Source organism: Salvia splendens, chromosome 12 (assembly GCF_004379255.2).
Source record: "Salvia splendens isolate huo1 chromosome 12, SspV2, whole genome shotgun sequence".
Taxonomy (NCBI): domain Eukaryota; kingdom Viridiplantae; phylum Streptophyta; class Magnoliopsida; order Lamiales; family Lamiaceae; genus Salvia; species Salvia splendens.
The window spans coordinates 21,577,015-21,590,170 of record NC_056043.1 but is presented as its reverse complement, the minus strand read 5'-3'; the positions used below and the strand labels follow the sequence as shown (position 1 = coordinate 21,590,170).

At 39.7% G+C, this 13,156-nt stretch overlaps 1 protein-coding gene across 1 annotated transcript; it reads left to right on the top strand.

Annotated features, from left to right (window-relative positions):
* Nucleotides 1-4,182: 4,182 nt before the first annotated feature.
* On the top strand, nt 4,183-12,351 carry LOC121759215 (nudix hydrolase 3-like). The gene is made up of 22 exons (XM_042154725.1): nt 4,183-4,527; nt 4,649-4,742; nt 5,236-5,415; nt 5,608-5,685; nt 6,194-6,290; nt 6,784-6,917; nt 7,085-7,166; nt 7,595-7,681; nt 8,003-8,109; nt 8,363-8,534; nt 8,632-8,861; nt 8,956-9,037; nt 9,384-9,449; nt 9,581-9,658; nt 10,166-10,261; nt 10,478-10,584; nt 10,667-10,835; nt 11,058-11,141; nt 11,360-11,454; nt 11,557-11,647; nt 11,717-11,863; nt 12,060-12,351. Exons 2-22 carry the CDS (start codon nt 4,651-4,653, stop codon nt 12,114-12,116), a joined length of 2,331 nt encoding a protein of 776 aa, XP_042010659.1. The 5' UTR covers nt 4,183-4,527; nt 4,649-4,650; the 3' UTR covers nt 12,117-12,351.
* Nucleotides 12,352-13,156: the final 805 nt, after the last annotated feature.

The following is a 13,156-nucleotide window of genomic DNA, read 5'->3' as shown; positions in this document are numbered from 1 at the left end:
TCTGCAACGATGTCTCTTATTCGTCCCTTAACCGTCTCTTAAAATACTATTCTTGGGCCCAACTGTACTTTTTTACTCCATCTCTTAACTAAGTGACAGAACTTGCAACCCTCCATCTCTTATCCGTCTCTTAACCATCTCTTAAATTACTATTCATTCATTTTTATTTTTTATTTTTATTTCCAACAAATTCAATTAATAAAATAAATTTACAACATAAAATTCTTAAAAAAATATAAAAATATAATTAAAAATCCTAAAAATAAAAAAATACATAATTTAATTTCTTCTGCTCACTCTCACTAAATTCAAAATCTTAAAGCTCAAAGAAGCAGAAGAACGGCGATGATGTGCGTCTACAGGTTGCCAAATTTTGCCCAAATGTGCTCAATTAGATCATCTTGGAGTTGGGCGTGGGCGGTAGAGTCACATGTCCTTGCCCGAATAGACAACCGTTCTTGTATAGACGGATGCACTCCACTGCGAGGCAAACTACTTGCGGTAGAGCTTCCGGGGGCTTCAGGGTCGAACCAGTTTCCCGCCTCAGGTCCTTCGTCTTGGACAATCATGTTGTGCAAGATTATGCACGTATACATGATGTCGACCATACTCTCCATAAACCACGTACGATCCGGGGCTTTGATAATGTTGAAGTGCGCTTGGAGAACCCCGAACGCCCTCTCCACATCCTTGCGAGCAGCCTTCTGCTTCTGTGCATAAAGAGTCTTCTTTGCGTTAATAGGCCTGTTGCACGTCTTCACGAAGGTTGGCCACTTCGGGTAGATGCCGTCGGCAAGATAATACCCCATTTTATACCGCCGGTTGTTAGCAATGAAGTTGATGGCCGGTGGGTGCCTTTGTGGCCGCTCGTGTACGACCCCCTCCACGCCACAGGGCAATTCTTCCATTGCCAGTGCATGCAATCGACGCTGCCAAGCATCCCGGGGAATCCGTGCACTTCTTCGTGAAGGTGGAGCAGAAACTGACAATCTGTCGTGCTTGGCTTCCGGAGAAATTCGTCGGTGAAGGCTGCCCGGACGCCTTTGCAGAATTGGATCAAGCACATTCTCCCAGTGCTTTCTCCAATGTGAAGGTATTCGTCGAACACATCCGCCGTTTGTCCAGTCGCAAGCTGACGGATTGCTGCAGTACATTTCTGCAGCGTCGTGTGGCTGGGACGGCCGACGGCGTCGAACCTTTCTTGGAAGAACTCTTCCCGGGCTGCCATGTATTTGTGATGTGGAGAAATAGCGGTTTCCGCATGCGGAAACAACAACGGAAGTAGGTATCTCCCCAAACCGGGTTATCGCAGAAGTAGTCGCGTACTAACCTTGCGGCGGCTTCCTCCCGGTTACGATGGATGTAAGTCCGGGAGCGTCTTTGGGGCGGTGCGGCTTCCTCCGCCTCCGGCGTCGATCTTCTTCAAGTGATTCTTTCATTATTCGATGCATTTGCTCAAATGGATCCATTAGATCGATTAACTTTGTGGGAAGAATAAAAGTGTTGATTTGAGATGAAAATTGAAGTGGAAAGAGAGATGATTTGAGAAGAATACATGTCTGTTTGTGTGCAAAATGAGGATAAAATAGGAGTATTTATAGAGTAAAAAAAATAAAAAGTAAAAAATGGGAAAACGGTCGAAAAATGGTAATATTACCATTTTCAAATTTTAATTTTTTTATTAAATTTAAATTTTAAAAAATTATTTATTGCTTCAGGGTGACGAAACCCACTCGAGGGCCGACGAGCGTCACTCATCACGCCGGAGCGCGCCACGTCGCGCGCGCGCATGGCGAGACAGCTCGCGCGCTGTCTCGGCGAGCCGGGCGTCTCTGCGGGCTGAGGACGAGACGGGACGCTGCTACCCGCGTAACGCGTTGCTGGTGGCCTAATTGCCGTATATATGGTGAAATATGGACATTTATGGGGATTTGATGTTGACTAAATATATATAAGAGTGTCCACTATAAGGTAGACGTCCCCAATAGACCCGCCCCCTTTTTTGTCCACAACCGCAGTTTTTTTGTCCGCGCCCAAAAAAAAAGTTTCAGCCACTATAGGCGGACACTTCCAATAGCCCCGAAATTTTATAATCAATTTTTATTTTAATTTTTCCTTTAGTTTTAAAATCATCGGAATTTAAATAATTATAAAACGAGGTAATTGAGACCAAATATTCGTTGTATTGGAAACAGTAAAATTATACAACGAACATTTTAAACAAAATACAAATAAAAAAGCCGCCACCGTCTAATCGGTGGCGGAGTCGGATTCCTCCTCTTCTTCTCCTGCTCCCTCGCTGCCGTCGGCAGCCCCTGCCCCAGGACCCTCATCAGCCAAGCGTAGACGGCGCTGGATCCGACTTATGAGTTTCAAGTATATATCCTTGATGAACGGGTCGGTTGCGGCCTCGTATTTGCTGCAGACTTCATGCAGTTGTTGCATCAACTGGACATCTAGGTTCTCCCTCAAGACCTCGCTGGCAATAGGGACCTGTGCGGCGGTATAGGAGTGGGCTGCGGGGTGCGCAATCCAGACGCGGCCGATGATAGGCGGGAGGAAATTCCAGTCTCTCTAGCGCGTCGGATAGAGGCATGTTGTCCCGGAGGGCGTGCGCGCCTAGAGTGTGTAGCGGATGGCTCTTTCGCTTGCTCGTCGTTCAGGTCGAATGATTGCGAGCCGTTGCCGCTGCTGTAGTCCCCGACAATGTTGTGTCTAGTACGCTTCGGCCCAGGAGCTCCAGCCTGCTCTTGCGCATAGATGGCCTTGAATTTCGGACAATGCTCGAGAACTTGATACTCCCCCACATTGTGAACTTCAGCCAGCCCTCCGTGTTGTATTGGCCCATGGACAGTGCCTTCACGTCGGCTTCGCTTCGGCCACTCTCAGCATTAAGCAGGTTGTTCTGGTATATGCTCGCGAACCGCTTGGTGGCCGGCAGAATCCTAGTCCACTTTTTGCGGAGCTGTTCTCTGTCACGCGGTCTGGCGCCTCGAGGTTTGAACTCGTTGTATGCCAACAGGACGCGCTTCCAAAAGCTCCCCTCTGTCTGATCGGTTCCCACTATGGGGTCCGATGTGACGGTATCCCACGCCCTCGCCATAGCAATGGACTCCGCTTTGGTGTAGTGCGTGCCCCGTTTGTGTCCAGCTTCCGGCGCCGCTGCCATCGCCTCCGCCACTGCCGACGCGGCTACCCGAGCCGCCGCCGCCGCTGCCTGAGCCGCCTCCGCTACCACCGCAACTGCCTCTTCCGCCGCCGCCACCGCCACTGCTTCCACCCGCCGTATCCTGTACCGCCGGAACTGAGCAGACCCATCATAGTATCCAGTGCGTCTTGATCTGCTTCGGTGAAAAGAGATTGGCTGGATTGGAAAGGGTCTCCGGACACGGCTGGTTAAGTGCGTCGAGGTTGGGTCTGTAATCTCCAAACGCCGAGCGACTCAGATTCCGCTGAAAAGGTTGGGGCGTAGGAGAAGACCTCCACGGCTGAGATGGAGGAGGAGTTGGACTCGATGCCAACGGCGGGGAAGATTGACTCCAACTCCACGGCTGGGACGGAGAGCCGCCATATCCCGACGGCTAAGAAGGATAGCTGTCATATCCCGACGGTTGAGAAGGATAGCCACCATATCCCGACGGCTGTGAAAGATTGCCCCCATATCCCGATTCGTGCGAGCAGAGTGATTTGTCGTCTCCACCGTGCCTTTTTAGAGAGTGAAAGTGTAGATAGTGAATGAATGGAGAGTGTGTGAAAAGAGTGTAAAATGGGTGGTGGAGGAGTGGTATTTATAGGGTTAATTTTCGAAAAAAAAATCGGAAGGGGGCGCCCGGCGCGCCTATCGCCGCGCACTATAGGCTGGCTCGCCTATAGGCGTGGCGATGGCCGACTGGCGCGCCCTCTCACATTTCTCGCCGAATGCCCATCCGCCCCGTTTTTTTCGTCCGCCGCGGGCAGGACGTCCCACGCACTATAGACCGCCCCGACGTCGCCCCCGCCGGGGCTATAGCCGCGCTGGTAGGGCCCGCACTATTCACATTGACTTTAGCCAGAATTATTTCATGCAACGCACTTGATATAGGAAATCTACTCCGGTGGAGCAAGATTACGAAATTGACGCGGGATTTTTTTAACTCACCCCCTTCTTCTTTCAAAGTGCTGTCATTTCGTATATACACACTTCAAAACTCCTGTCTCTCACTTCTGCAAAACATTTCAGATCATAATTCTACGAGAAGGGATATTATTGTCCAATGACCACCAAAAATATGATGAACCCGACCAACAAAGTCAAAATCGGGGGCTCAATTCAGGTGCAGCAAACGAGAAGGAAAGGGAACAGGCCCTCAATTAAATCATTTTACCTCCATCAAAGAATAAAATATTCGCAAGATCACTCCATTTAATGCAATCGCCGTTCTTCCAATTCAAAAATTCCTACAAAGATGAATTAAATATTCGCAAGAACCTATCTTTTTCGCAAAAGTTGTTTCAATCGGATAAATTCCGTTCTCTGCCAACGCAGCTGTGAGTAAAAAAACAACAATTTCATCCTAATTTTGTCAGTTAGACTCAGAATTTATTAAAGAAGTTGTTGATCCCACCACTAATCCACCCACCACCGCTGCTTCTCTTTCTCTTTTCACAGCAATGGCTGCTCAGTTGAGTGAGCAGGTTGTCCAAGTAGAGTATCTTGATGTACTCACCAACACCGGAGAGAAAACCGGCGTATCTAAACCCAGGTATAACCCTTTAGATAAGGAATCAATCGATGATAAATTGCTAATTAGAGCTCTCTATGTATCTCGTTGAAATTTTCCAAGAGATTTTCGTGTAGAACAGTTTAAATGGGACGGATTTTGTTGAGAGTGGAGCTCTTGTAGCAATTTGATCCCCAAAATTTGTTATGTATTTGCCTGAAGCTTTGTTTCCCCCCCTTTTTCGACACAATGGCTTTGTCGATATCGTTGAGCTTCGAATTTCATCATTTCAAGTTGCATCATGTGGAAATTATGCAAGTTTTAATGTAGTTAACAATGCTGGAAAGTTTTGAAAATATCATAGTATCAGTTGTCCATTTTTGAGCTTTGAAAGTTAACGTGGCTTTCTCGATTGCCATGGTGTGCTTTCAGTTCAGTATATTGATACAAAATGGACAGGGCACAATTGCTACAAAATCCATAGTTCACATCCGTATTTACACAAGGAACTTATATGTACCATTTGCCTTTGTAGGGGTGACGTCCACAGAGATGGGGACTATCATCGAGCTGTACATGTGTGGATATTTGCTGAGAGCACACAAGAACTTCTTGTCCAACTTCGTGCTGATTGCAAAGATTCCTGGCCTGGCCATTGGGACATCTCTAGTGCAGGTCATATCTCTGCTGGAGATTCATCTCTTGTCACAGCGAGGTATTCATCATTTAATTGTATATATTATAGCTAGACATACTAATGCATATGTCTTTAGCTCTATAATCATTTTTTTAGAACTGCAAGTTGTGATAATTATTCATAATACTATATTGGATCATTTTGATCAAGATGTTTTGGTTTTCTTATTAAGATTGGTTATACCTGAACAAAATATTTATGTGCTTGTAGGAGGGAGCTTCAAGAAGAGCTTGGTATTACACTTCCAAAGGATGCGTTCGAAAAACTATATATTTTTCTCGAAGAATGGTTAGTCAAAGAAATAGCAAATCTAGTTTTCAGTTGGACTCTTTGCATCTTTTCCATGGATAGTAGTTATTATTCCCTCCATCTCGATAAATGTGGATCGTTTACTTGAAACAAAAAACACAACCTTCTTTATATACATGTCCAAAAATAATAAGCCGCTGGGAAGGATGAATTGTCTACTAATAAATTTAATGTAAGTGCGATTTTACTTTCCGAAGCTTACTCCTCTTTACTTCAACGTATCTGCTAGAGCATGAACTTATTCCGCTGCTTTTATGGTGCATGAAATTATCAGCCTGAACACGACTGAAAATGTCCTATAGAGCGAGAGGCGAGTTGGTCAAGAGTCTTACTATTTCTTTACATAGGTGTCGACGGAACAACCCACATATAAAGTTTTGTAATCACCGATAGATTTTCTCAGAGCTCCTTGTATAGAGTTGGTCAGTTTAGGAATTCTTTTAGTCTAATGTCACAGTGTATGATAAATCTTTGCATCTTCTTTCAGGGTCACAAATGAGGGGAAATTCATTAACAATGAATACTGTGATGTCTATCTTGTGACAACGATAGACCCAATTCCACTAGAGGCCTTTACTCTTGAGGTGTGAATGCTTATTTTTATTCATACAAGATTTGAACTTGTGCAGTAATCAAAATATAATTTCCAGTAAATTTTTGGGTTAATCATGTTTTTGTGTGCTCAACTTTCTGGCATTTTTTCAGAAAATTTTGTTCGACTTATTTCCCGTTTGACATAATCCAATGATAGAACGATGAGTAAGCTCACCGGATTCTTGAATGGATTATAGCTTAATTGAGATGAATTATTTGTTTTGGCTTAATCATGTTCGGTGTCCCAACTTTCTCTATTTCCCTACATAAAACCCTCATCTTTGGAAAAAGTTTGATTTATGTCCAGTAAGTTATGGACCAAGAGAATTAGACATATAAGACTTTTAGCATGTTAAAAAGATAACCAACCAAAATAAATTTTGCTAAAATTTTATTAATATTTGAGTCCTGCAATAAGTTGTTCTATGAAACCCTGCTAAAGAAATGTTTGCAGATATCTTATTAACATGGTTATTGTTGAAGGAATCTGAGGTTTCAGCAGTTAAATATGTACATCATGAGGAGTATAGGAGCTTGCTTGCGAAGAAAGATCCTCAATATGTGCCTTATGATGTCAGTGGTCAATATTGTCAGCTCTTTGAAATACTGTCAAAAAGGTATCCCGTGAAGTGTCTCTGATATTTCATATTTGTCGCATTTCTTTTGATAGACTTCGTTTTTTACTGAGTGGAGTACCTTTCTTTTTCTTAGCCTGATTTATGGTGTATAGTCCTTATCTAATAATAATGATTTTCACTAATGTGCTTAACTTTTATATCTGTAGGTACAAACAAAATGCTGAAACACGTGCTACGATTCTACAAAAGCAGCTGAATTGTTATGCCCCTATTTCCCTTGGTGCAGAGGTTTAACTTCAAATAATTTATTTCTCCCTGCTATGTTTTGTTTTTTTGAAGAATTGACATTTGGAGTTTGAATGAGCAGCAAATAGTCACTGTGGTGTCATCTCTTGTATGCTGTCAACTCCTTTTGCAAAATCTGTAGGACAGGCCATCATCATTTATTTTTGTAGCAATCGGAATTTCTAATATATGAGCTGTACTTTTCATAAGGTACTGATTATGCAAAAATAATCATAGGGGAAATGAGGTTACCTGCTAATTAAGATCCAAGCTTCTTTCATCTCATGTCATTTTTTATTTATATGGTAGTTTTGGGAGGGGATAGCAGTGAGAAGGAACCCGGGACCTCTTTCCTTTGAAAGGGATTAGCAGTGATTTCCATAAAGAAAATGTTGTTATTTAATTCATCATTTTCCAACTGTGCTTAACAGTATTCAGGGCTCAGCAGTGCAGACAAGGAAGTTCTGACATTAGTTGTAAAAGCAGCAAGAATAATGGATGACATTTTCTTCATTCAGGTAGTACTCCTTACTCGTTTATACCGGAAAAATTTAAGAACTAATTTTCTCCTTGCTGATTCAATTAAAATGGTTAATAGGAAGGTTAGCTAATATATAAATGGATTATTTATTTGAACTTCTATTCTTGAGGTTTAACTTGTGTACTTCGATGGGCTTTATTTCCTTTTAATTTGAACCGTTTACTTTTGTTCTGCAATCAATTTGGCTTAGCTGACAAAGGAAACCTGTTTTTGTTCCAAATTTCAGTTAGTCAGCTTCATTGATAATAACACGGATTTTATTTTGTGTTCTATTATTTACACTTGTTCACAATAACAGGTCTGGTACAGCAATCCATCTTTGAGAGACTGGCTACAGCAGCATGCTGAAGAGGCTCGGTTGAACAACTTAAAACAGATGTATTTTGCTGTCAACAAGAGTCCATGGTACACTTGCTTCTTGTTACTGGACTTTATTTTCTCTGTTGATAAACTAGACACCTTACAACTAATATATAAATTTTCCAGTTATCACTTATCACTATGAATTGTCGAAACTTCTCATTAGATGCATTTTTGAAGGCTAAAAATCTTTAGGACAAATTCTGAATCTTATGACTGAATAGCTTCTTCTTCATTTGTAAGTTTTTTTGTGATATGTAGCTCCTCTGAGTTTTGCTATGTCTTATTTTCTTGTAAGGTCATGTCTCGATGAAAATGAGGCATTTTTGACAAGTGCAGACTCAGCAGTGAAGCTGCTTCCTGAAGCTACAAAGCCAATAGTTGGGTGGAAGGGAATTGAATATAGGACAGCATTCCCCGTTGTTAAACCACCGGGTGCAAGCTTTTACCCTCCAGATATGGACAAAATGGTATATACACCAGTCTTCATAGTGTACTACTTGCGTAGGTTGTCATTCAATTGCCACTTTTTGGTGCATTTGACGTAAATTGAAATGTTTATTATAGGAATTCGAGTTGTGGAAAAAGAGTCTCCCAGAAGATAAACAGAAGGAAGCGATAGGCTTTTTCAATGTAATCAAAAGGCAAAGTGAGAGAATATTGGATGAGTCTCTTTCAGTGGCCACCCGTGATACTCATGATTTGTATATTGTGCCTTACTCTCAAGAGTACAATGCTTTACTTACCAAGGCTTCTGATCTATTGCACAAAGCTGGGGACTTGACCAGCTGTTCGAGGTAAAGTTTTTGCTTATTCCTGAAATTCATGTATCCGAAAAAAAGCAGCTTAAAGCAAGAACATATTTTCAATAAGTGAATCTTACTGGTGCAGTTTGAAGAAGCTATTGCATAGCAAGGCTGATGCGTTCCTATCAAATGAGTATTATGATTCAGATATTGCCTGGATGGAATTGGTTAGTTAACACATTGGAGTATTTGATTTTTCATAGTTAAGGGTTCTTATTTAAATATTTCCCACATATCTATATAGAGAGATGCATATAGCCATATAGGTGAATGTGGTTCAAATAAGAAACCTTGTTTATTGTGAGAATGGAGAACTATTTGCAGCCCTTCGATCACGGAGATCCAAGGTGAATGCATCTTTCCATTGAATGAATCCAGCACCAGGGCTAGAATTCCATGAGGGGCAAAATTTGATTATTTTTATTGCTTCAGTTAATTTATTTTACATGTAGTGCATGCTCTGATGTTTTAGTGCATGGAAGCATAAGATTTATTTGTTATTATCTTCTAAAGGATTCAAAGCTGGACATTACCATTGGTCCATACGAGACATATGAAGACGCACTTTTCGGATACAAGGTATTTACATCGGCCATTTGTTTATGATTAAATGGACTAGGTATTTACGGCTTGAGGAACAAGATTTGTTTAGAAACTATATTTGTTACTTTTTTCATTAGTTGTATATTTCTTTGTGATTTGATCCTTAGGCCACTTTTGAGGCATTCATTGGCGTTCGGGATGATGAGGCTACAAGTCAACTTAAATTATTTGGCGACCATTTACAGGTGCAATATTGAGTAATGTTTGATGTTTATTATTTTGTTTAGACTAAAAATCCAAAATTGGGCCTTTATATTTTCCCAAAAATTGTTTTTGGTCATATTCATTAAGTGTTAGCTTCTTGTCCCAAACAATATGTTTTGATCCACAATTAACATTTCTGTCAAAATTTAACAGGCAACCACATTTTGATCATATTAGTGCATTAGTTTTCATTCTAATTAATTATTTTAACCTAATTAATTGTTCTAAAAATTTAAGTATTGTTTTATTTTTTAAATTTGAAGGTTATTAACTCATTAATAAGATTAATTAGAATGATAGTTTACTCACTTATCTAGTCAAAATGCGTTGGCCATTAATATGGAACTATTAATATTATGGACCAAAACATACTGTTTGAGACCAGAAGCTAACACACTTAACGTGACCAATTTTTTTCGAGCAAATGTAGTGTACCAATTTTGGGCGTTAGTTTATTCCTTTTCTAAGAAATCAGAATTGTTTTCTAGGTTTTGGAGAGAAATCTTCCAATGGACGACATTTATAAGTCAGAAGATGTCAGTGCAGCTCCAATTCGAGTGGTGCAGCTTATTTATAATGCTGGGGTAAGTTTTGTTGATAAAAAGCAAATATATGTTCAGGTGAAATTGAAAGTGTAGATTTTAAAGTTAGTGTGGAAACCAGAATTTCGTCAAAGTTGATTATTCAGAGGCTATCAATATCCCTTCCTTTTATTTTGCATTTACATGCTTCTCTGGCGTGTAGATGGCTTCTTCGAGATATGTTTCAGCACTGAATTTTTGATAAGCTATCTTCTGCAGGACGTGAAGGGCCCGCAAACTGTCGCGTTTAATCTTCCAAATGATGAACGGATAGTAAATGAGAGAGGATCCTCTATGGTCATGCTAAAGAATGTTTCAGAAGCAAAGTACATTTTCCATGAATTTTGCCTCTCAAATTGAAAATACCTGAGCATTAGTTCTTGATATCCATGTCCGTTTCTTCATCAGGTTTAAACTTATTCTCCTGCCTATATCCCATGTATGCATTATGGAGGAACAACGTAAATATGTGGATTTCAACTCTTTCTTCACTCACACGGTTTGTCACGAATGCTGCCACGGTATTGGACCTCATACAATCACACTTCCGAGCGGACAAAAGTCGACTGTGAGATTGGTAATTACATTGCTATAATTTGCTTTTGTACCTATTGGAAGTGTTAGATGTCTCTCTTATGTAATCACATCTAAAAGCTTGATAGTTACTGGTTGAAATAATGTGTTCAGATAACACTTAGGTAGATATTAACTAGATGGATAGAAGACGATGATTTTCCTTGTAGATTTTTCTTCTTTAAGCTATCTCGCCTGGTGACAGTTGAAGAACTTTGATTATTAGGAATTGCAAGATGTTCACTCTGCTATGGAAGAAGCTAAAGCTGACATTGTTGGCCTTTGGGCCCTAAGGTTTCTTGTTAACAAGGTATTAAGCATTGTTTTATTTCTTTTCTTCTTCTTGTTCTTTATTTGTGGTAATAAAAATCGTCGTCAGCCTAGGTTTTTGGTTCTGCATACCATATTAAATTCCTGAGAATCGCATGTAGTAGTTGTAGCAGGCAATATTTTGCCATGTTTAATGTTTCATTTGGCTGTTTAATTCCTTTCAACCTCCTCAAAGTGTAGTTTCTCTTGCTGCTACAGAATTTACTACCAAAGACGCTGCTGAAGTCCATGTATGTTTCTTTTCTTGCTGGTTGCTTCCGCTCTATACGTTTTGGCTTAGAGGAAGCTCACGGGTAAGTATGCTTGCTCGATCAGTACTGCATTTTACACGATGGATTCAAACACCCAAATTTTGACCTATAATTTTTTGTCACAAAATAAATTAAAATGTGCAGGAAAGGACAGGCATTGCAGTTTAATTATTTATTTGAGAAGGGCGCCTTCCTTTTGCAGCCTGATGGAGCATTTTCTGTTGACTTTGATAAGGTATGATAAGCTTAAGACTGGCACACTTCCTTTCGAGTGAACTGACTCAGGTTTCTTCTTTCACTCAAGGTGGAAGCTGCAGTGGAGAGTTTGAGCAGAGAGATCCTTACAATACAAGGAAGAGGCGACAAATGTGCTGCAGAAGCTCTTCTCTCGAAGTATTGTGTGTTGACGCAACCATTAAAATCGGTGCTTGAGAAACTGTCGTTGATTGAGGTGTGTTCTTATCTTTTGCATGTGTTCGGACTATGCACTTGATTTTGATATTTGGCATCAAGAATCGGAGAAAATTCAGTGCCTTTCTCGTCCAATTCCTATCCAAGAAAACATCTGTAGCGCGTTAACAACTATTGTTTGTATAATTGATTATTTGGAGTATATCTGTGATGAATTTTGTGATTGGTGATTGCAGGTTCCTGTGGATATATTGCCTCATTTCCCTATTGCTGATGAAGTTTTTGGGCTGTGAAGAAATTAAGGTCTCTCTTAAGCCTAAAAAAGAAACACAATCAGAGGACTTGCCTTGCTTTAGTATATCCTGGTTTGGTTTTGGTCGAATAATTGGTTGGCACTAAAAATGACTCAGTATTGTTATTGCTGGCACAAAATAAAGGCTAGATTAAAAATGCCATTTGACAGTAGTAGTCTTAGGCATTGTTGTAGTGTTGCACCATTTAAATGAAGGTAATAACATTTTCTTTGAATTCAAGTGTAACCAAAAGATTTTAAGTGAAAACGGCAAATATAGATCCGATAGAATAGGGGTTATGATCATTTTTGTTTGTTTTTTTGAAAATTTTCAATTTAAAAATACACACATGAACTAAAACAATTTAAAAATGACCACTGTATTTTTAAAATTTGAATGTTTGAAAATGATGTATCTGCGTTCTACAATATGATGTTCGGTTTTGACGTATTTATAAACAAGACTTGCTTAAAATGAGAAAGATATAGTACTGTAAATACTTCCTCTGTACCCTATCTGCAACACTTTTTCATTTTATGACAAATCTTATTATAAGTTCTATACTCCGTTGTTTCTTCATAGTTAAATCATTTTTCTATTTTGAAAAGTTTTCTTATAATGGAGTTATTTTTTTTAATTCTTATTTTAGTCTCTCTTACTTAGTCCATGTACTTTATTCACTTTCTATTCTATTTTCTATACTTTTTTGTTTTTCTTACTTTTTTCTCTATGTACTTAATACATTAAACATCACTTTCATAAACTTCATACCGAAAAGTTCCGCCTCAACTATGAGGGAATGAAGGGAGGGAGTATCATGTTTACCATTTTTAATAAATGGATCACATATCAATAACTAATATCATTTATATTTTATTATACAGTTAATATTCTCTTTGTTCCTCGCAGTTGAGGTGTTTCATTTTGTTACAGAGATTTAAAAAATGATGTGTAGTGGTACGTAATAAATTAGATAAAGTGATTGAATTTTTAAATTTGAATTCTTGTATTAAAAAAAAATTATTCAAATTAAAATTTTA